Source organism: Schistocerca serialis, chromosome 5, assembly GCF_023864345.2.
Source record: "Schistocerca serialis cubense isolate TAMUIC-IGC-003099 chromosome 5, iqSchSeri2.2, whole genome shotgun sequence".
NCBI classification, from domain to species: domain Eukaryota; kingdom Metazoa; phylum Arthropoda; class Insecta; order Orthoptera; family Acrididae; genus Schistocerca; species Schistocerca serialis.
In genome coordinates this window covers 314,812,690-314,837,038 of record NC_064642.1, presented here as the reverse complement: position 1 = coordinate 314,837,038, position 24,349 = coordinate 314,812,690, and the positions used below count along the sequence as shown (strand labels likewise).

At 43.3% G+C, this 24,349-nt stretch overlaps 1 protein-coding gene across 1 annotated transcript in view; it reads right to left on the bottom strand.

Annotated features, from left to right (window-relative positions):
- LOC126481919 (collagen alpha-2(IV) chain-like) overlaps nt 1-8,864 on the bottom strand; it is a 197,459-nt gene extending 188,595 nt beyond the window's left edge. Inside the window, exon 1 of the mRNA XM_050105878.1 lies at nt 8,793-8,864. Within this exon, the coding sequence (XP_049961835.1) occupies nt 8,793-8,858 (66 nt within the window). The 5' untranslated portion in view covers nt 8,859-8,864. The remainder of the gene's footprint in view (nt 1-8,792) is intronic.
- Between the last annotated feature and the right edge of the window lie 15,485 nt (nt 8,865-24,349).

Sequence of the window (24,349 nt, the reverse complement as noted above, 5' to 3'; positions counted from 1 at the left end):
GCTGCCCTCCAATACTAAATTGGTGATCCCTTGATGCCTCAGAACATGTCCTACCATCCAATCCCTTCTTATAGTCAAGTTGTGCCACAAACTCCTCTTCTCCCCAATTCTGTTCAATACCTCCTCATTAGTTATGTGATCTACCCATCTAATCTGAAGCATTCTTCTGTAGCAACACATTTCGAAAGCTTCTATTCTCTTCTTGTCCAAACTATTTTTCGTCCATGTCTCACATTCATAAATGGCTACACTCCATACAAATACTTTCAGAAACGACTTTCTGACACTTAAATTTATACTCGATGTTAACAAATTTCTCTTCTTCAGAAACGCTTTCCTTGTCATTGCCAGTCTACATTTTATATCCTCTCTACTTCGACCATCATCAGTTATTTTGCTCCTCAAATAGCAAAACTCCTTTACTACTTTAAGTGTCTCATTTCCTAATCTAATTCCCTCAGCATCACCCGATTTAATTCGACTGCATTCCATTATCCTTGTTTTGCTTTTGTTGATGTTTATCTTATACCCTCCTTTCAAGACACTGTCTATTCCGTCCGTTCAACTGCTGCCCCAAGACCTTTGCTGTCTCTGACAGAATTACAATGTCTTCGGCGAACCTCAAAGTTTTTATTTCTTCTCCATGGATTTTACCGAATTTTTCTTTTGTTTCCTTTACTGCTTGCTCAATATACAGATTGAATAACATTGAGGAGAGGCTACAACCCTGTCACACTCCCCTTCCCAACCACTGCTTCCCTTTCGTGCCCCTCGACTCTGAGTCTTATGTGGGACGAAGTAATGTGTTGCCCTGTTCTTCTTCGAACGAACGATTTCGGAAATTCAATTCAGCAGCGATATACAGCGTCTCTCTTGTAGGTCTGCCACTGGAGTTTCTTAAGCATATCCGTAACGCTCTCGTGCTGAGAAAACTACTCCGTGACGAAACGCACTGCTCTTCTCTCTCCTCTGTCAATCCGACTTGGTTCCATACTGATGAGCAATACTCAAAATACAAAGAGTTTTGTAAGCCAGTTACTTCGTGGATGAATTACACTTCCTCGAAATTCTTCCAGTAAATTACAATCTCGCATCAGCTTTTCCTAGAACACAAACAAAAATCGATGTACGCATGTGAGTATTTCCCACATCTTCTCCTAAACCAGTGGACCGTTTTCAACCAAACTTGGTACACATATCTCTTACTCTCAAGCAACAATCGCTGTGGAGGTAAGAACCACTTACATATCTTCGTTCAGGAAAAACGACGTCATATACAATGATACGCGTGAAAAACTGCCGCATCACGCATAATGTTTAAATTTATTACTGCTGTGCTCCTAACCCTGTCCGCAATAAATTTTCCAGACTGAATCGAAATAGGCCACTAAATGCATTACAAAATTATATTATGGTATGGTACATAGTTCTGGAGATCTGACGTCATAAGCAATGATATGCCTGAAAAAGTGCCGCATCATGCATGACGTTTAAATTTATAACTTCTGTGCTACTAACCCTATTCGCAACACATTTTCCGCGTAGTATCCACATCTGCCGCTAAATACACCTACAAAAATATATCATTGTACGACACGAAGTTCAACATATATGATGTCGTAAACATTAAGATGCCTGAAGAAACGCCGCGTCATGCATGACGTTTTAATTTATTATGTCTTTACTACGAATACCACTCGCAAGAAATTTTGAAGACAATAGCGAAAGGAGATGGACTCAGATAGTTGGAGGAGGAAGTGAACGGAGAGAGGGGGAGGGGGAAATGAATAGAGAAAGGAAAGAGGATGAGATGGAACGAGAGAGGGGCGATGGGGAAATGGACAGAGGGGGAACTTAGTTAGTTTATATGTGTATTCCACTGTCGACCATTCCGGATGGCTAGTCATACGTATTTTACATTAGTTGCTATATCCTGTGATTTGTCGCTAATAGCGCTATTGAATAATAATGGATCACTTCGTTTGTTTTATCCGCAGTACACTACATTTATCTGCGTTCAAGGCCAACTGCAAGTCCCTGTACCTACCGTCGATCCTGTGCTGGTCTTCAGGGACTTCGATTTCCCTGCATCGTCCACGAATATCTTCATGGAGCCTATAGCGGTATCCGATATATCATTTATGTACAGGTTGATTCATAGGCCCCTATCGATGTCGTTTTATGCAAACCGTAATCTTATACCTGGCCTTCAAAACCCACGCATCAGATTTTCATATTCCCTCGTTCGCTACGCGCAAACTATTACTTGTACAGAAAGATGAACAGTACATTCCCTAGGAAATTTAATTTAATTAAATTTTGTACTTGGATACATTTCGGGTGGAGTCTGTTGTTTTCGATTTATTCAAGAGAAACGTACAAATGTGATCTTCAAACGCACCCTGACTCCCACACTCAGCCCCACCCCAGCGGGTCAGGGTTTCTGTTTGTTGTCCCTCTACCACTGCACAAAAGTTTGTGACAGCACGAATTACACTTTAAAACAAAAAAAAAGACGCAACTAGGAAGAATTATCCGAATACGACGGAAACCGGTAGGTGTGATATACAAGTACAGGCAAATAAATTATTACAATTTTATAAAAATTGTATGAGTTATTCAAAGGAATGAACTTTGCAAATTGAGCAAATCAACAACGCGTTAGTCTACCTCTGGCCCTCATGCAAGCAGTTACTCGGCTCGGGCATTGACTGATAGAGTTGTTGGACGTCCTCCTAAGGCATATCGTGCCAAATTCTGTCCAATTGGCGCGTCAAATCATCAATATCGCGAGCTGGTCGGAGAGCCCTGTTCATAATGCTCCAAACGTTCTCAATTAGGGATAGGTCCGGCGAACTTGCTGGCCAAGGCAGGGTTTGGCAAGCAGGAAGACAAGCTGTACAAATTCTTACTATGTGCGGGCGGGCATTATCTTGCTGAAATATAATCGTAGGGTGTCTTGCTATGAAGGGCAACAAAACGGAGGTCAGAACATCGTCGACGCACCGCTGTGCTGTAAGAGTGCCGAGGATGACAACCAAAGGGGTTCTGCTATGTAAAGAAATGGCAACCCAGTCTATCACACCTGGGTGTCGGGCGGTATGGGGGGCGACAGGCAGGTTGGTATCCCACCACTATCATAGGGGTGTCCAGACACGTCTTCGGCATGGAATCACATTGACTGGAGTATAATTATCTTCACGGAAGAGTCCCGCTTCGAACTGAGCCCTGATGATCAGCGAAGTTGAAGTTAATTTGTCAACAAGTGTCAAAAAAGACACACAAGTATCTTTTGAAAAAACAGTTATACGGTCAGTTGAGAGTCTGAGGTAGGTTGACGTTCACATTCACAATTCTTGTTTATGACCTAAATTTAAAGATACATTTGATGATTATTGCCTATTTCGGGGAGCAGAAATAAATAACGGCTCAGATAATAGAAGTCTTTTTCTCAAAGATGTGTATTTACACAAACGACGTTAGTTGGAGACAGCGCAGTGAGATCACAGGTTTACGCTATCCAACAGCAGTAGTCGGCGATTGTAGCAAATCCTTTCTCGTGACGACGAATTGCGGAAGATTAGTTAGTCAGTTTGGAGGAAACAATTCGAACATTTACGCTACGCTTACCTGGAAGACTTTCGAGCAGTTTTAATCTGAATTTTATCTGGTGTTTCTATTTTGCCAGGAATAATGTCTATATTCAACAACGACTTTTGATTTTTATTTTGTCTTCATACTCTACTGTTGCATGGACCAGAGGTTCCCACACTTTTCTTCTGGCGGAACTCCCGGAGAATGCTGGTACTTATTGGAACGCCTTGTTTATTTTGAAAGTTAACAACATTTTAAAAAATGAGAAATAATTGTTTTAATCAGAGATTACTTCAATTTCAAATAATAATAATAATAACACAGAAATCATAAAATTAAAAAACGCATCAGTTTCGTCAAAATATCCAAAGAAAAGACTCCATGCTATTAGTTGTTTTTCGTGGAGCATTTACTAAACGCGGACCAACAGTGTTCTGCGGAACACAGTTTGGGAAATCCTGCCAGAGAGTATTTGAAACTTAAGACGAATGCCATAATTACATTTTACAGGGTGTAAATACAAAATTTACAAATAAAGAAGTGAAGGGATTAGTAAATTAAATAATTTACTAGATGCGTTAAAAAATGGTTCAAATGGCTCTGAGCACTATGGGACTTAACATCTATGGTCATCAGTCCCCTAGAACTTAGAACTACTTAAACCTAACGACATCACACAACACCCAGCCATTACGAGGCAGAGAAAATCACTGACCCCGCCGGGAATCGAACCCGGGAACCCGGGCGTGGGAAGCGAGAACGCTACCGCACGACCACGAGATGCGGGCACTAGATGCGTTTCTTATGCAGAATACTATACATAACAGGGAAAGGTGTTGTCCTTCGGGACACCCTTCAGACTTCCTCCTCTAGTCAACTCTGCAGTAAAAGTTTAATTGTAATTCTTATTCCATTTTAAAATCGCTGCATTCACTTTTTACGTGCTGCAAATTTTAGAAAAATTTCAAAAGTTTCTCCGGAAAATAAATGTTTTCCCAAATGTAAAAACGTTCCAAGATATAAAATGGTCAAGCACCTACGAGAAATAATCTACTGAAATTTAAAAGCGTTTCAATCGAGGAAATCTCGTCACTATTTAGTCTTCTATTATTACATCATTAATCTATCGTACACGAAAAATCAGTAAGTGAAATCAAATTAAGCGCAAGTATTATCAAGAACTAGTTATGGCCTGCCAGGGTAGTTGAAAGCGCAAATCCACTGCTTCCTGGACTCATGTAGGTGCCTCGGCCCCAGATCGAATCCGTCCGGCGGATTAACGATGGGGCCGTATGCCGGCCAACCTGGATGTGTTTTTTAGGTGGTTTTCCACATCCCACTAGATAATTACCGGGCTGATCCCCACGCTCCGCCATAGTTACACGACTCGCAGACATTTGAACACGTTCGCACTATTCCATAACTTACACTAGATGCAGACAGCTGGGGTACACTAATTCCGTCCAAGGGGGTACGGGGTGGCGGCAGGAAGGGTATGCGGCCACCCTCTGCAACTAACACTGCCAAGTCAATAGTTAACAAGGCCAGCCCCACGTTGTAGCAGGACAAATGCCTCAAGAAAGAATTATCAAGAACTAGTGACAAAGTAAATACATTTTGAAATCAAAGCTACTGGAAACTAACAAAAATTTTCATTTCCAAGAGAAATGAAACTGTTTAGACATTAACGAAAGTCAATTAATTTGCAAATATTCCATGTTTCATAGTAAAAGACTTTCTTCCGTTTCAAGGTACAAGATGGCGTACGACCGACAATGTATAATTTTACCATCCACATGTTATGGATTAATTTTTAAAATATGTAGAAATTTACTTGCCATAAAATGCTGTGACTGAAGAACTAATAAGATTCTTCACTTTCTCCCGGCGTATTTCTTGCTGGAACAGTCCACGGGTGTACTGCCGGTCCATAGTTGTCAACGGGCACAATATTTCGGTGATCAGACATGTCGCCATCGTCAGTGCGCAGACGACATGTCTGATCGCCGAAATATTGTGCCCGTTAGACACTATGGACCGGCAGTACACCCATGGACTGTTCGAACTAATAAGATATTCTAACTAGCTTTCATATTTTATACAGGAATGTGTAGAACTCAAAATATTTACAAGTGCTGCACAAAACACAAGCTCATGCCTACGAACAACAAAAACTGTAGAAAATGGCTTAAACTCCTTATGGCGATTTCTAGCGCGTATTCCCTCATGTGATTCTGAAATCAGTCACTAGGCTAAAGTACCGAACAGGAAAAATGTGTTCCTGGGTATATTACTCTCTAGGTACAATGCTCTCTCCTACGGAAATTCAAAATTTTTGCGTAAATGTAAAATACTGTTTTGCTGACGGTACTAGTTACCACTCTTCCTTAGCAGAACATTGCCCCAAAGAAATTGTAAAAATGTCCTCTAAACTTACTTGCTTATTCGACGTATGTAATACAGATTTTTTAAAGCCTGCCATTTCGATGAGATTACGTATTTCCTAACTGACCGTTCCTTGCCCTTGTGGCCCTTTCAGAGAGTGTTTTAAATAGGGAGAAGAATAGGTTTGTATCTCGCCGAAATTTAGACTATCTAAATTTACGTGAAAGCGTTCCAAAGAACACCGTAGTTTTCCCATTTAGATTCCTTCGATGACTGCCATAATCTTGTATTTGGACTAACCAATTAGACAGTACATTTTAGTATTTTACTATCGGTCTGCCAAATTCAACACTGAGGAACTAATCGTACACGAGGCTTCTTTGAGGTCTACTGAACAGACGTGGTGCATTTTCCCCCTAAATCGATGTCTTCCATTCGCTCTGTACCCTAAGGCAACGGTTGGTGCGGGCTCTGCCTATTTCATGCCCGGTCGGTTTCATTATTGTCATCCATTTATACAGCTAATGGTTGTACATATTTGTATCTGCGGATACATTTAATGTATTTCATAATGGCTGTAGTTGCCGCATTGCCTGTTCCTTCGGACAGTTCCAAAGGAACACTGCATCGTAATTCAGACTAATACAGGCACTGCAATATCGCAATTTGTGGTAGTTTTCCGACTTGATAGATCTGGATCGAAGTTCGTCTCGAATTTCTCTACACTGCTATGGTATGTTGTAAAAAAACTATCAGGTGTACGGTGTATATCCCATAAAGAATGTATTTCCGTAAATAAATTCGGTATGGAGCTGTGTCAAAAACTTTGCGAAAGTTAAGAATCAAGGCATTCGTCCGGTTGAATCAATCCATAGGTCGGAATGCTAGTAGTCAGCAGCATTCCTGAACGACTGAAAATGTCTTATGTTAACACTCCCGAAAGAGTTTTGCGTTCCTTTGGAGTGTTTGACTGTAACACTAAGTCGTACAACTTCTAGCAATGACTATCGATATTACATGACTCGAAGCAGCATAGTGCCACAACATGACACAAGCAGCTGGTTCTATCTTAAATCAAACAAATTATAGGTTATAAATTTCAGAGTTTATCCCCGTTTTCACAATTTTAAGGCGAAAACTATTCGGCTTGGCACAGAGATGGCGTTTATATCGCTGAAACATTGCGTTTTGTTTTTGATGTATCGTTGCGTGTTGCCCACTAACTTAAGTCAACTGTTAACTTGTATGGAATAGTTTTGTTTATGCCCATGTTTCCGTTAGTGGTGTAGTACGTGATACATGCAGACTACTAAACTGGGAACCCAGTCATCATATAAGATAATTATTTGTTTTGGACGCTTTATTGCCACTACAGTCGAACTTGCTTTAGTGAAGGTTTTACATCGGTTTTTCTGCTTCGATTTCAGCAGCTACGAAACAGACGTCTCAGTTAAGATTTTCGCATCTATCTTGAAAGTAAGCCACGAGGATGACGTTCCAGAAACTGCAACCACAAATGAAAACATCGTCAAGTCGCATAATATGGAATTGCAGGGTAGGTAGCTAAAGGTATACGCAATAATTGACGTCCTGGGCATATCACGGGACAGCGTGCTGTACGTTCCCATGAAGAACTGAATGTGAGAAAGCTTTCTACAAGATCGAAGTTATATTTGTCGAATGCTGGCCAAAAGCAGAAGCGAGAAAATCTCTCAATAAATTTTAAATCGCTTTAGAAAGAACTCAAAAGATTTAATGTTAAGAAAGACACCATTTACAGAAAGGCTGTTCAGGTAGATGAACAATTTGAAATGCACTTTATACGCCGATTTGGTTTTTGTAGATGAGGCACGGACCCACCACTTCACTCTAGAAATGAAGCAACAAGCAAAGCAATAAATGGAAGTCGACGGCCCTGCTCCAAAAAAGGATCACCGGTCGGATAGATTAAGACAGCGGGTCACGGGAAACAAACGGGATTCTTGGATAAATGTTTGTCGATTTTCCAGGCCCGCCTGATTTGCTTGTATACTGAAGCTATCAATGATTTCCTACGCTTTCATCGTCAGTACTGTCGTACTAATAGGCCGTGTTTTACTTCCGTATGTAGTTGGTCAAATTGTATCATGGAGACGTCACAAACTGACGGAACCTCTATATGCTACTACAGATTATGTCTATGTCTGTCATGAAGGAATATTAGTAGCATATGGAAGTTTCGCGGCTTCGTGACGCCTCCATGAAATAATTCGACCAACTATATACGAAGGTACAACAAGGCCTATCAGCAAGACAGCACTGAAGATGACGGCATAGGAAATCGTTGATTGCTTGCGCATATAAAATGAATGTGGCAAGGCAGAAAAGCCGAGAAACATTTATCCAAGAGTATTGCTTTGAGAAACTACCTAGTGATACCCAGATACTTCTTCGACAACAACTCACAAAGTATTCGAGACGAATGGAAAAACAAAAGACTTGAAATATGTGTTCCAAAATGGCAAAAAGTATTCTTGCGTCGGTACTATGAAAAGTGCTTTGGCAAATGGGAAAACTGAGATGTTCAAATTACAGAAACTTCCAACTGCACCTCGTAACATCTAGATATTCCCATATCTAAAGAAATTTGTGAGTGGACAGCTATTAGAGTGCAGTGTGGAGTTATGGAAGTCGTAACTATATTTTCCAGAGGGAATTACTGACAGGGGAACCTTTCGACACAGTACTCGTACATTGATTCAGTTGAAAAATTAAGCGGCTTTTTTTTTACGTAGTGTTGTGTTTCGGTGGAAGCAGCCAGCTTGCGGACTCACGTGCGGGTGGGCGGCGCGCGCCAGCAGCAGCAGCAGCAGCGGCAGCAGCAGGGGTGTCGGCGCCATGGCGTGCCGGCGGCGACTGCGCTCGCGGTTGGGCCAGCCTGCGCTGCCGGCCGGGCGACACTGTCCGGGTAGGAGTGGGGGGAGCAGCACGATAAGAGACAGGCCAGGGGCGGCGGGGACACTACAGATCCCAAAACGGCTGCTGCTGGCCTTGCCTTAAGTAACAGGGATTAAATAGTAGCCAGCGGAAAAATGCTACTATCGGAGCAAAAACAAAAAAGGCGAATGTGCTCCAGTTTAAAGCAGTCTGAGGGTGAAAAATGGGTAGCAGCTACCTCACTCTACCTTCTTCAGTACCTTTAAAAAAAAAATTCCAAAATTTTGACATGCGAACATATTCACGCTGTGTTTAACATGTAACTCACCTCTGACTCCCACAGCTCTCTAAACTATGACGTACATCAATTAGTCCATCGCTTTAAGCTGCTCATCCCCGTCCACTCCCACATGCTCTTTCCCACTTATTGATTCAGCCCAACGCATCTTTGACTCTCTTCAACTGTCACTGCCTCCTGTCTCGCAGCCTGGGTCACTGTTCTGTCCTGTCTTACTGCTACTGCCTCACTCATTCCTGCCCATTGCTGCTCTCTCTTCTCACTGTCACTACCTTTGTCACTAACTGTCACCCACTTCCACTTTCTCCTTCTCTTTCTTCTTCTCTCACTTGCACTGTCTCCAACACACTTTTCGTAGCACTGTTCTGTCACTGTGAACTATGTTCCACTGCCGTTGCGTCCCTCTCTTTCTCGCAGACTGCCATTGTCTGTCATTTTCGCTCTTTCTATACCACAACCACTGTCTGGAATTGTCCAGCACAGCATGTATTACTTTTCCCTCTCTTTCCCATTGCACTGTCTCCTCTCATAGCTTAAACAGCACGTATATGTTCGCATGCCAAGTATTTGATAAAAAATTTAAAGATGCTGAGAAAGTAGAGTGAGTCACTCTTTTAAACAGGATCATATTCGCCTATTTTGTGCTCCGATATGAGCATTTTTCCGCTGTTTCCCTTCTTTTCCCTGCCAGAGCAGGACATGTCACTCACATGAAAGAAACTTTATGGATCACTAAAATTTTGATTGTTATTATGTGAAATGGAAATAATGCCAAATTAATTTTACACCTGGGACCGGATCAATAATGCGCAAAAAATTTTCAATACTACAACACGGTTCCCAGATGATAACGGAGTCCTTTTACAACATATTTCTCCGTGCTACTTCAGTATATAAACAACTTTTTCACCTCACACCGGATTTTACGTGGACAAGTAGGGTAAATTCGAACCTCTGTATCTCCAAAACGGATAAAAATATCAAGCGACCAACCGATTTGCTCCATTTGCCCAAGCAAATCCTGCACTGTAGGACACTAACACTAATGCGATTCTTCTGTTGAGCATACAAATGGTCCCTAGCCCAAGGACTTTTCAACACACTTGACCCTGCCTTTCTATCGTGAACAGAACCCGAGGTACGAGTCCTGTAAGGATCCAGTTTTTATGTGCAGAGATTTGGAACATACTGGTAGCGCATGCTGTCGCATGCTTACTGATAAGCACGGGGGGCTAATAATTAATCACCACCTCTAGCCTTGATAATAACCTCATTTTGGCGAGGGACAGAGACCACAAGTATCTTCTGGTATACCAAATTCAGTAGAAGCCGCTCTGTGGCCCCGTTCAGCCGCACAGCTATCAAGCTGCAGGAATGCTCCAATAGCCCCAGACATTACCAATGACATTAAGATCGAGTAATCTAGCAGGCCAATCGCCGTTTCGTAGGGTGCCTGAGTGATGTTCAAACCAGGAACGGACGCGTGCAGACCAGTGATCGCTGCTGTAGTTGTCTCGAATATCAGAAAATCCACAGCGTGGCCACCATAAAGATTGTAATGTTATGTGAGCCTCAATGCCCCTTTTTTTAACCAATTTGTGTCTGATTTTATTCTGAGAAGCTCAGTAATGTATGTAAATACTGTAAATGTAAATTTGATTCAAAAAGTACTTGAAGTGAAGTGAAGCGCAGCTGGACAGCAACAAACTCTTTAGCGCGCAATCCCTGCAACGATAGTAGTTGTTAATCTTTGAGTATGGACTCTAAAAGAAAAGGCAATTGATTTATTAGAAGAAAAAGAGAACTGTTAATCTGTACCTTGTGGGAAGAGGGCGTGTTGCTGGGCCGTCGCTCAGAACGTATTGGTACATTTAATGAAAATTGATATCTTAGTGATAAAACCGAGTAAAGTATGTGTATGAGTTGCCAAACATTTCTGTATACAAATTATCTGGAAGTGAAGAATAGAAATATCTTGTTTTTGGAAAAGGAGGTGAACTTCATTGTCGTCGCCGTCTATCAATCGACAGAATTGTAAGTGTACAAAGGTCACTAAAATACAGGAAAAGAAATGCATTCTCTGTAATTTTCATTCAGTAAGTAACAACCTCTCGTAATTTCTTAATTACAGTAACTGGATTACGTTCTTGTACAATAGTATGGTACTGAACTCCACTGACCAATTTTGATGTAGCTGGACGTGTAGTTTGAAGGAAGTTTGTGAGCTAAGCAATCTCCTTTTCTCATGAAAACCAGATTGCTGTTTGATCTTATTTACTTACAACAGTGGTTCCTTAGGTATGAAAAGCTACGGAAACTTGGGCTGAAAGCTATCCGCAATACGGCCAAGTAACTAACAGAGTCGTATTTTAAACCTTAAAGAACAATAACTTCCTCCAAATTGTAATACGTCACCAACTGGTGCAGAAGCTAGCTGATCATTCAAGAAGGCAGCAACCAAAATTCAGGTACCAGTTACGACTTAAAGTAAAAATCTCAATCAAAAATCAATCTGTCTCTCTCTCCGAAAACATATTTAAATATTCATATTATTAAAAAGAAAAAGTCATTTTTATAAGGTGCAAAAGAAAGGGCAGCGTTTAGTCACCGAGAAAGTTGGGATACACATTCTGGTCCTTGTTCATGTTAATATAATGCCACAGCCCAATGTATGGCAGAAAAATACCTCCCTTAACACCACAGATGTAAATCCAACAACAATCTCAACCAAACCGTTCACACACACACTGTGGATTAAAAGTCTCATTGTGTCGTTTGCGCACTCGATGCCTTACCTAAAGAGGGAAAATCCCCACCGCACTGCACGCTTCCAGTCAGCTACTGTCCAGTTTCGGTGTTGTTTCGCTGGACCGTCGAAGATGCGCTGGTTCATGTGTTGCTGGGAGCAATGTTTTTTATCGAGATACTAGACCTCAAATTTGCATTGCATGCAGACGCTCACAATGAACACATTGGGCTCTTCATGTGTCAAGCGCGTGCCGTGTGTGCGTTACCGAGCGAGGTGGCGCAGTGGTTAGCGCACTGGTTTCAAATTCGGCAGGACGACTGTTCAAATCACCGCCCTGCCATCCAGATTTAGGGTTTTCGTGACTTCCCTAAATCCTTCCAAACAAATGCGAAGATGGTTCATTTGAAAAGAGCACGACCAGTTTCCTTCCGCATCCTTCCATAATTCGAGCTTAAGCGCCGTCTCTGATGACCGCGCTGTCGACAGGACTTCAGTTCTAATAGTCCTTCTTTTCATGTGTGCCTTGACCGGGGCAAAACAGAGGCAGCTGGAGAGCCGTGAGAAACGGCATTTTAATGACAGGAATAAAAGAAAGGAAGAATAGGACTGAATGTTCTGTGGACGACGACGAGATCGTCAAAGATGAAACACTATCTCAGATAGCGTATAGGTGGGGCGGTCAATCGATCACATTTTCTTCAAAGGAACCATCTACCTTTTAGTCTTAACATTCTCTGGGAAACCACGAAAAATCTATTCTGTCTGGACGGGAATCTGAAGGGCTCCAAATTATGACTTAGCTGCCTTTCTTAATACACCAATTCGCTCGATGCGGGTTGCCATTTACTGCTGCGAATTCTAAAAGCGGATATATTTTCCAGAGTGCAGCACATCGGTCGCTATTTCAATAATGGACATGAAAAACCAGCGAGCTGTCATATCATCTGAACCACATCTTTGCTGCCGCGGAAAGAAGCCAACACCCCATACCTGTACGTCTGCTTACTGCTTTATGATTAACAGGGGTCAGTCAACGTCTGCAGTATGGACGAAATCATCTGGTCTGATGAATCAAGAGGCATGTTGATATATGCCGATAGTAAGGTACAAGCATGTTGAGAACCAGATGAGTCGATACATCTCACTTGCCACTGTTCAGCCCAGTGGTTTTTCTTTTGGAGAATATTCACATGGGAAGAGATGGCTCTAAGCACTATGGGATTTAACATCTGAGGTCAACAGTCCCCTAGACTTAGAACTACTTAAACCTAACTAACCTAAGGACATCACACACATCCATGCCCGAGGCAGGATTCGAACCTGCGACAGTAGCAGCAGCGCAGTTCCGGACTGAAGCGCCTAGAACAGCTCGGCCACAGCGGATGAGATGGAACCGCTGACAGGTTTATCATAACCTCTCTCTGGCGAAAGATACAGTTACCTTCTTGTGACATATCATTACAGGCTCCACCCAAAAGAATGTGTCAATTTGGCTATTGTAGGCCTTAGAACTGGGCTCCAGTGTCTGGGAGAATGTGGCCTTGCCCATCCTGGAAAGGATAATCTTACGAAATAGATGTTAGTCTGTGACCAGAAAGCAGGCTTTAGAGCGATCGGTTTTCTCCTAATGGCACCTGTTGTCCAGTGCCTGCAGGAAATAAACTTTCAAAAGCCTTTGAGAAGCTGCATCTGGAAGAGGAGTGGTATTAACGTGAGTTTCCCACTCACTGCCTATATTCTGCTCCTGAATCTGATTGGCAGAGAGGCCTGGATGTTAACACAATTTGGGGCTCACGACATGGGGAGTCGGCCGGCAACCGTCGTTGAATGTAGGATACGAGTTTTGTGTCCTCTGGGCTGGAGGTAGTGTTTCGAAGTGTAATTCGAGAGGTGGTTGCCAGATATCCGTGATTTAATTTTGTAGAAACTACATTCCAATATTAGAACCTTTGTCTCAACAACGGAACAAACTAGAAAAATATACAATAAGATGCACTAGTCGAAGTTTTAATCATCACCTCGCAAAAATCAATATGCAACCATGAGCCCTGGTGATGGCGGTAGTCCTCCTCCATGTATTCAGCCCTCAACGCGACTTATTTTTATCAATGATAGATGATTTGGTGGACACCTTGGTTGTAGAAGTCTGCGTTTTAATTGTTTGGGAAACGTCTGACCCTGAAATTCCCCTAGTCGTCTTTCTGGAAATACCTGCAATGTAAAAATTTCCTCATCCGAGGAAAGAGGAAGAACTCAGTGGCTGCCGTTCAAAAAGAATACTGTATAGGGACAGAGGCAAAATGTGCCAGCCAATGATCCAGCGCATTATGAGCTGTGCCGTTGACGTGGAACAAAGCGCTTCAGTTCAGTTTGACAACCTCAAATAACCTCATCAGGAGATTTCGGTAATACACAGTCCAGTCATATCAACATGACTGCTACTTATGTCAAAGTACAATAACCACTCACAGACGACAGGTGGTAGCACTAGCAATGGAGGGTATATAAAGCATGTTGGGGGGGACAGAAAACAATGCAGTCATTGTCGTAATGTGGAAACAGAGATTTTTATCTGATGTCCAAAAGGCCATGATCATTGGATTTTGGGCCACGGAAGGAAACATTCCTGGAACAGCTAAGTTTGTAAACTGTTCGTGTGCCATCTTGGTTAAAGAATACTGTTGTTGTTGTTGTGGTCTTCAGTCCTGAGACTGGTTTGATGCAGCGCTCCATGCTACCCTATCCTGTGCAAGCTGGTTCATCTCTCAGTGCTTACGGCAACCTACATCCTGAATCTGCTTAATGTATTCATCTCTTGGTCTCCCTCTACGATTTTTACCCTCCACGCTGCCCTCCAATGCTAAATTAGTGGTCCCTTGATGCCTCAGAACACGTCCTACCAACCGGTCCCTTCTTCTTCTCAAGTTGTGCCACAAACTCCTCTTCTCCCCAGTTCTATTCAATACCTCCTCATTAGTTATGTGATCTACCCATCTAATCTGCAGCATTCTTCTGTAGCAACACATTTCGAAAGCTTCTATTCTCATCTTGTCCAAACTATTTTTCGTCCACGTTTCACTTCCATACATGGCTACACTCCATACAAATACTTTCAGAAACGACTTCCTGACACTTAAATCTATACTCGATGCTAACAAATTTCTCTTCTTCAGAAACGCTTTCCTTGCCGTTGCCAGTCTACATTTTATATCCTCTCTTCTTCGACCATCATCAGTTATTTTGCTCCCCAAATAGCAAAACTCCTTTACTACTTTAAGTGTCTCATTTCCTAATCTAATTCCCTCAGCATCACCCGACTTAATTCGACTACATTCCATTATCCTCGTTTTGTTTTTGTTGATGTTTATCTTATATCCTCCTTTCAAGACACTGTCTATTCCGTTCAACCGCTCTTCCAAGTCCTTTGCGGTCTCTGACAGAATTACAATGTCATCGGCGAACCTCAAAGTTTTTATTTCTTCTCCATGGGTTTTAATAGCTACTCCGAATTTTTCTTTTGTTTCCTTTACTGCTTGCAATATACAGATTGAATAACATCGGTGAGGGGCTACAAACCTGTCTCTCTCCCTTCCCAACCACTGCTTCCCTTTCATGCCCCTCGACTCTTATAACTGCCATCTGGTTTCTGTACAAATTGTAAATAGCCTTTCACTCCCTGTATTTTACCCCTGCCACCTTTAGAATTTGAAAGAGTGTATTCCAGTCAACATTGTCAAAAGCTTTCTCGAAGTCTACGAATGCTAGAAACGTAGGTTTGCCTTTACTTAATCTTTCTTCTAAAATAAGTCGTAAGGTCAGTATTGCCTCACGTATTCCAATATTTCTACGGAATCCAAACTGATCTTCCCCGAAGTCGGCTTCTACCAGTTTTTCCATTCGTCTGTGAAGAATTAGTGTTAGTATTTTGCAGCTGTGACTTATTAAACTGATAGTTCGGTAATTTTTACATCTGCCAACATCTGCTTTCTTTGGGATTGGAATTATTATATTCTTCTTGAAGTCTGTAAAGCATACTAGAAATGGTAAAATGGCGCTACCAACAGAGACGCCGAGGCAAGGGTGGTGCTCAAATGGTTCAAGTGGCTCTGAGCGCTATTGTACTTAACATCTGAGGTCATCAGTCCCCTAGAACTCAGAACTACTTAAACCTAACTAACCTAAAGACATCACACACATCCATGCCCGAGGCAGAATTCGAACCTGCGACTGTAGCGGTCGCGCGGTTCCAGACTGTAGCGCCTAGAAGCGCTCGGCCACTCCGGCCGGCTAAGGGTGGTGCACTACAGACCATAGATAACAATTGAACGACGGCTGTGGAGAAATGTACAGGCGAACACTTGTGGAACTGTCGAGCAACTGACCGCCCAGATGAAGCAAGGCTACCAACAATGTCTCGTCAACGAACTTTCAGCGAACGGTGGTGCATATGGGCCTCTGCAGCAGACCCCAGGTTCACATACCCATGCTGAATCCTCTTCATCGGCACTAAGGCTCAAATTTGCACGCCAGTGCCGCAACTAGATGTCTACTGAATGGCGTTTTCAGATGAATCACTTTTTATACTACATCGTGCAGATGGCGGGTATAGCGTGAAAGCCTGAAAACAAACAAAGAGAGGCCCTTATGGTCTGGGGAGTGTTTTGTGGCATTCCCTGGGAGATCTTGTCATTATGGAAGGCACACTGGATCGACACAAGTATGCATCTATCTTTGGGGACCATGTCCAGTCCTACACGCAGTTTGTTTTTCCTATGGACGATGGCGCCTACCAGCTGGACAATGCTACGTGTCACACAGTTTGCAGATTATGTGCGTGGTTCGAAGAGCACCAGGATGAGTTTACCATGCTTAACTCGCCACCAGACGCCCCATATTTAAAACCAATCGAGCATCTGTGGGACACGTCGATCGGGCTGTTCGCTCCGTGGATTCTCAACCGAGAAACCTAGCGCAGCTTGCCACGACACTGGAATCAGTATTGCTCCACACCCCTGTCGATACATTCCCAAACGTCACTGACCCTCTTCCTGCACGTCTCACGGTGGTATGCGCTGCAAAACGTAGCTATTCCTACTTTTGACAGATAATCGTATTAATGTGATGGGACAGTGTACGTTCACTTTACAATTTACCCCTTAGGCCGGCATTACAGTATCATATTTCTTCGACAAAGAAATATGATCAAATATTTGTCAAATTTCTTTGACAAAGATCTCTGACGTGGCACTGTCGTTATATTTTTTGTCAAATTTCAAGATGGCGTATAACAACTTGATATTATGTGCTGCATTTGCTCGTACCACAACTGCATTGTGTGTGTATTTGGAATAAAAGTGGTGGGAAAAAAGGAAACATACTTGGATGAATCCATAGGTGTTACCCCGAGATAACAAAAGCATTCAGCAAAAATTGTTATGAGAGCTGCAAATGGAGGATGTCAATTACTCATGAATGGATGAAAGTGTATTTCAGTATTTACACAGCAAAGTGGCTTCTCATATTACTGAACAGAATGCTCTCTTGAGGAATGTTATACCTGCAGAAGACAAGAAAACTATGACACTGGGATTTCTTGATACAGGAGAGAGCTGCTCTAGTTTACAACACAGCACCCGAATATCACACTTCACATTAAACAAAATAATTTCAGAAACGTGTGAAATGGTTTATAAAGCACTGAAGGGGGAATATGAAAAGTAAATAAATGTTTAATGCACTATATGGACAATAAGAACTATATTTATTTTTGAATAATTTAATTAATGGAATTAGTGTTCCAACAACTGCATAATTAATAAGAAGTACGAAACACATGAATCGCTTTTTAACTTGTGGCGTCTAAAGTTCGAAAAAAGACAAAGTAGAATGCAAAGTTACGAAGAATTTTTTATTTTAGAGTGTGACCACATCCTCTGTTCTGTCTTGCTGTAAAGTTGCCTCGATGTTTTCAGAAGTAGAGATGGATGGCTGTAGCTGTGATTGTGGACATATGTCGCCTGCAGCACATTCCACCTGCCCATCAACACACAATTAATAGCATGCACTGTGCCCCTTGCCATCCTAGTCGAAGCAAGCTTACTAAAAATAAATAAATAAATAAAAATTTTAAAAAAGAAAGTGTCGAAGGAACACGCCAACTTTGAAGCCATGTTTACACACTCCAAAGATGTAAAACAGCTGTAGCGACGCCAGCGCTCCAAGTGGTTACATTTCACATTGCAGTGAACAGAAGACGAACGGCTTTTATGATCAAATCTACGGCGAGGCCCTAGATATGATCATATTTATTTGACGACAGGCGAGATTTGACAAAGTTCCATATTAAACCATCAAATTTCTTTGACATAAGTATTTGACATATCAACTATGACAAAGACATATTATAGTGCAATACCGACCTTAGAACCATAAGCTATCAGCGCCACACCACGGCAGTCCTGAAAACACTCCGCAGCCCCTAGACCTATTATAGTTGGGCCTTCGCCTCTTTCAGCAGTGGTTTAGGTAAGCTCCATCCACAGGCTCTGGTGGGCCCACCGGTACCGACCGACAGACGTGTTATCCTCTGCCAATGGCGTCACTGGATGCTGTATGGAGAGGGGTGGGGTCAGCACACAGCTCTCTCAACCTGTGTCGATGGTAAATCTACGTATCTCTCCTGCTTGCTTTTTCAATGGGCAGTCATGAGACCTTGCGGAGACTGTCACACTCGAAATGTAGTACACGATGCCCTATATGTGACTGACTCCCACCTTTTCCATGATCGTCTCGATTGTGATACACCTGCTTTCTAGCTCCAGGACGTCTACATCTTCCACGATTCTCGGCTGTTCGCAGAGAGATGGTCTGCCACTTTGGTCTTGGTCAGTCAGACTTGGTTGACCACACCGAAAGCGCCCATGCTGGCTAATTACAGTGTCATATAATGGTTTGTTATTGCCGTACACTTATATTAACTCAGCAAGGACTTCTGGAGCGTTGTTCCTCTTCAAATACAGAAAACAAAGGACCACACGATACTTCACTATGTTAATGGTATGCTCTCTTTTGTTTCAGCTCCTCTAGCAGCGTGCTACGGTACTGTGTCACAGGGATTTCAGCATGCACCAGGACTGCATACATTACCTGCTAACAAGCGAAATATTTAATTGCATGTCGTCATTTTTTCGAGGTGCCAATTAAAACTTTATGACTACCCCTCGTATAAGCCTCACAAGCGTAAAGAAACTTTATTTTTTCAACAACTTGACGACATAGTTCAAGCTAATAGTCAGAATATTATTGCTGTTGAAAATGCCAGTTTTTGATCAATCAACTGCAAACAGTGCCAAGGTTCATACATGGAATCGATCAACAGTTACACTACCGGAAAAAATAAGTACGGCTTGAAAAACGATGTCGATTTTCATACGATGACAAAATATGCTACCTGGAGGACTGTAGGTGAAATGATAAGAGTTTCAGCGTTGTCCGCCAGCAGGTGACGTAGTGCTGTCGCTACCAAAGCGCCCTCTGCATCTATACTTTAAAAGGCATGCAAATTAGCCGCAGTGTGGAGCAGACGTAAAGCTCGCAGGCATCATGGCGCAGGGACACACTAGTGCTTCTTCCTACAGCCAACTTAGACAGTCTGAGAGGGGTCAGATGGTGGCCTTTCGAGCTGCGCGATGGTCGTTTCAGAGAACTGGCACCCTTGTATTGTAAAGGCAGCAATGGCAGACCGTACAGTTTCCATACTGCAGGTAAGAGCAAATATGAGCCCACAAGTATGAACACGAACTGTTCCGTACTGGCTAGTAGCAGTGGGACTATGGCCGCACACATCTCTCGCTCGTCTTTCTCTCATGCCACAGCATTGCCTGGTTCCGTCAGAGGATCACCTGAAAGTTGGAATGGCGTGCAGATTCCACTAGCAGGCAAGTGATAGTCATACAACTTCCCTCTCCAGCACCATCGCCGTAATCGTCTCCAACCGAGCACGTGATGGTAAGAGAAGTGATGCGCGTGAATCGTCCTCCCACAACTCTTACAGAGCTTCGCGACAGATCGGGCAGCTGTAGAATAACGTATTCCAAGGCAGTATTCTACATCTACATTTATACTCCTCAAGCCACCCAACGCTGTGTGGCAGAGGGCACTTTACGTGCCACTGTCATTACCTCCCTTTCCTGTTCCAGTCGCGTATGGTTCGCGGGAAGAACGATTGTCTGAAAGCCTCCGTGCGCGCTCGAATCTCTCTAATTTTACATTCGTGATCTCCTCGGGAGGTATAAGTAGGGGGAAGCAATATATTCGATACCTCATCCAGAAACGCACCCTCTCGAAACCTGGCGGGCAAGCTACACCGCGATGCAGAGCGTCTCTCTTGAGGAGTCTGCCACTTGAGTTTGCTAAACATCTCCGTAACGCTATCACGCTTACCAAATAACCCTGTGACGAAACGCGCCGCTCTTCTTTGGATATTCTCTATCTCCTCCGTCAAACCGATCTGGTACGGATCCCACATTGATGATCAATACTCAAGTATAAGTCGAACGAGTGTTTTGTAAGCCACCTCCTTTGTTGATGGACTACATTTTCTAAGGACTCTCCCAATGAATCTCAACCTGGTACCCGCCTTACCAACAATTAATTTTATATGATCATTCTACTTCAAATCGTTCCGCACGCATACTCCCAGATATTTTACAGAAGTAACTGCTACCAGTGTTTGTTCCGCTATCATATAATCATACAATAAAGGATCCTTCTTTCTATGTATTCGCAATACATTACATTTGTCTATGTTAAGGGTCAGTTGCCACTCCCTGCACCAAGTGCCTATCCGCTGCAGATCTTCCTGCATTTCGCTACAATTTTCTAATGCTGCAACTTCTCTGTATACTACAGCATCATCCGCGAAAACCCGCATGGAACTTCCGACACTATCTACTAGGTCATTTATATATATTGTGAAAAGCAATGGTCCCATAACACTCCCCTGTGGCACGCCAGAGGTTACTTTAACGTCTGTAGACGTCTCTCCATTGGTAACAACATGCTGTGTTCTGTTTGCTAAAAACTCTTCAATCCAGCCACACAGCTGGTCTGATATTCCGTAGGCTCTTACTTTGTTTATCAGGCGACAGTGCGGAACTGTATCGAACGCCTTCCGGAAGTCAAGGAAAATAGCATCTACCTGGGAGCCTGTATCTAATATTTTCTGGGTCTCATGAACAAATAAAGCGAGTTGGGTCTCACACGATCGCTGTTTCCGGAATCCATGTTGCTTCCTGCAGAGTAGATTCTGGGTTTCCAAAAACGACATGACACTCGAGCAAAAAACATGTTCTAAAATTCTACAACAGATCGACGTCAGAGATATAGGTCTATAGTTTTGCGCATCTGCTCGACGACCCTTCTTGTAGACTGGGACTACCTGTGCTCTTCGCCAATCATTTAGAACCTTCCGTTCCTCTAGAGACTTGCGGTACACGGATGTTGGAAGGGGGCCAAGTTCTTTCGCGTACTCTGTGTAGGATCGAATTGGTATCCCGTCAGGTCCAGTGGACTTTCCTCTGTTGAGTGATTCCAGTTGCTTTTCTATTCCTTGGACACTTATTTCGATGTCAGCCATTTTTTCGTTTGTGCGAGGATTTAGAGAAGGATCTGCAGTGCGGTCTTCCTCTGTGAAACAGCTTTGGAAAAAGGTGTTTAGTATTTCAGCTTTACGCGTGCCATCTTCTGTTTCAATGCCATCATCATCCCGGAGTGTCTGGATATGCTGTTTCGAGCCACTTACTGATTTAACGTAAGACCAGAACTTCCTAGGATTTTCTGTCAAGTCGGTACATAGAATTTTACTTTCGAATTCACTGAACGCTTCACGCATGGTCCTCCATAGCTGACTTTGACATCGTTTAGCTTCTGTTTGTCTGAGAGGTTTTGGCTGCGTTTAAACTTGCAGTGAAGCTCTCTTTGCTTTCGCAGTAATTCCCTAACTTTGTTGTTGAACCACGGTGGGTTTTTCCCGTCCCTCACAGTTTTACTCGGCACGTACCTGTCTAAAACGCATTTTACGATTGCCTTGAACTTTTTCCATAAACACTCAACATTGGCAGTGTCGGAACAGAAATTTTCGTTTTGATCTGTTAGGTAGTCTGAAATCTGCCTTCTATTACTCTTGCTAAACAGATAAACCTTCCTCCCTTTTTTAAATTCCTATTAGCTTCCATATTCAGGGATGCTGCAACGGCCTTATGATCACTGATTCCCTGTTCTGCACTTACAGAGTCGAAAAGTTCGGGTCTGTTTGTTATCAGTAGGTCCAAGATGTTATCTCCACGAGTCGGTTCTCTGTTTAATTGCTCAAGGTAATTTTCGGATGGTGCACTCAGTATAATGTCACTCGATGCTCTGTCTCTACCACCCGTCCTAAACATCTGAGTGTCCCAGTCTATATCTGGTAAATTGAAATCTCCACCTAAGACTATAACATGCTGAGAAAATTTATGTGAAATGTATTCCAAATTTTCTCTCAGTTGTTCTGTCACTAATGCTGCTGAGTCGGGAGGTCGGTAAAAGGAGCCAATTATTAACCTAGCTCGGTTGTTGAGTGTAACCTCCACCCATAATAATTCACAGGAACTATCCACTTCTACTTCACTACAGGATAAACTACTATTAACAGCGACAAACACGCCACCACCGGTTGCATGCGATCTATCCTTTCTAAACACAATCTGTGCCTTTGTAAAAATTTCGGCAGAATTTATCTCTGGCTTCAGCCAGCTTTCTGTACCTATAACGATTTCAGCTTCAGTACTTTCTATCAGTGCTTGAAGTTCCGGTACTTAACCAATGCAGCTTCCACGGTTTACAATTACAATACCGATTCCTGCTTGGTCCCCGCATGTGCTGACTTTGCCCCGCACCCTTTGAGGCTGTTGCCCTTTCTGTACTTGCCCGAGGCCATCTAACCTAAAAAACTGCCCAGTCCACGCCACATAACCCCAGCTACCCGTGTAGCCACTTGCTGCGTGTAGTGGACTCCTGACCTATCCAGCAGAACCCGAAACCCCACCACCCTATGGCGCAGGTCGAGGAATCTGCAGCCCACACGGTCGCATAACCGTCTCAGCCTCTGATTCAGACCCTCCACTCGGCTCTGTACCAAAGGTCCGCAGTCAGTCCTGTCGACGATGCTGCAGATGGTGAGCTCTGCTTTCATCCCGCTAGTGAGACTGGCAGTCTTCACCAAATCAGATAGCCACCGGGAGCCAGAGAGGATTTCCTCCGATCCATAGCGACACACATCATTGGTGCCGACATGAGCGACCACCTGCAGATGGGTGAACCCTGTACCCTTCATGGCATCCGGAAGAACCCTTTCCACATCTGGAATGACTCCCCCCGGTATGCACACGGAGTGCACATTGGTTTTCTTCCCCTCTCTTGCTGCCATATCCCTAAGGGGCCCCATTACGCGCCTGACGTTGGAGCTCCCAACTACCAGTAAGCCCACCCTCTGCGACCGCCCGGATCTTGCAGACTGAGAGGCAACCTCTGGAACAGGACAAGCAGCCATGTCCAGCCAAAGATCAGTATCAGCCTGAGACAGAGCCTGACACTGGTTCGTCAGACAAACTGGAGAGGGCTTCCTTTCGGCCCTCCGGAATGTCTTTCACCCCCTGCCACACCTCGAGACGACCTCTCACTCTGCCACAGGTGAGGGATCAGCTCAATATGGGCAGTATCCCGAGCAGCCACAGTCGTAGTCCGATCGGGGGATGCGTGGGAGCGTGGGACGAGCTGGCCGTCCCCGACAAACCCCTATCTGTACCCCCACAGTGATGCCCATTGGCAACAGCCTCAAGCTGTGTGACCGAAGCCAACACTGCCTGAAGCTGGGAGCGAAGGGATGCCAATTCAGCCTGCATCCGAACACAGCAGTTGCAGTCCCTATCCATGCTAAAAACTGTTGTGCAAAGAACGTCTGAACTAATCTACAGAGAGCACAAACAATTCGACACAAAATTTAAACGGTTATTAAAATACAAGATTGCCTAGTAAATGCAGTAATGCTGCTACTTGCGCACTGCTGACACACTGCTCGGCGACGGAAGGAGACTACGCGATTTTACACTATTCAGGTACTAAAACGCGATGCTACAACTCTCAAATACTTTTATGACCGACTGCATGCCAGGATCAGTGCCTTCATTGCGCCCGTGGAGGCTACATTGCACACTAAAATGGGTGTTTCAGCTTGGGTCCATACCTTGTACCTTAGAACTGCTTGAGCTATTGGTCTGTAAAGTGTAAACAATTCGTGTACTCCATATGTATTCTTTCTATAGTAAATTTTCGGCTAACTGGAAACTATCAATTGATATTCTAATTTACTT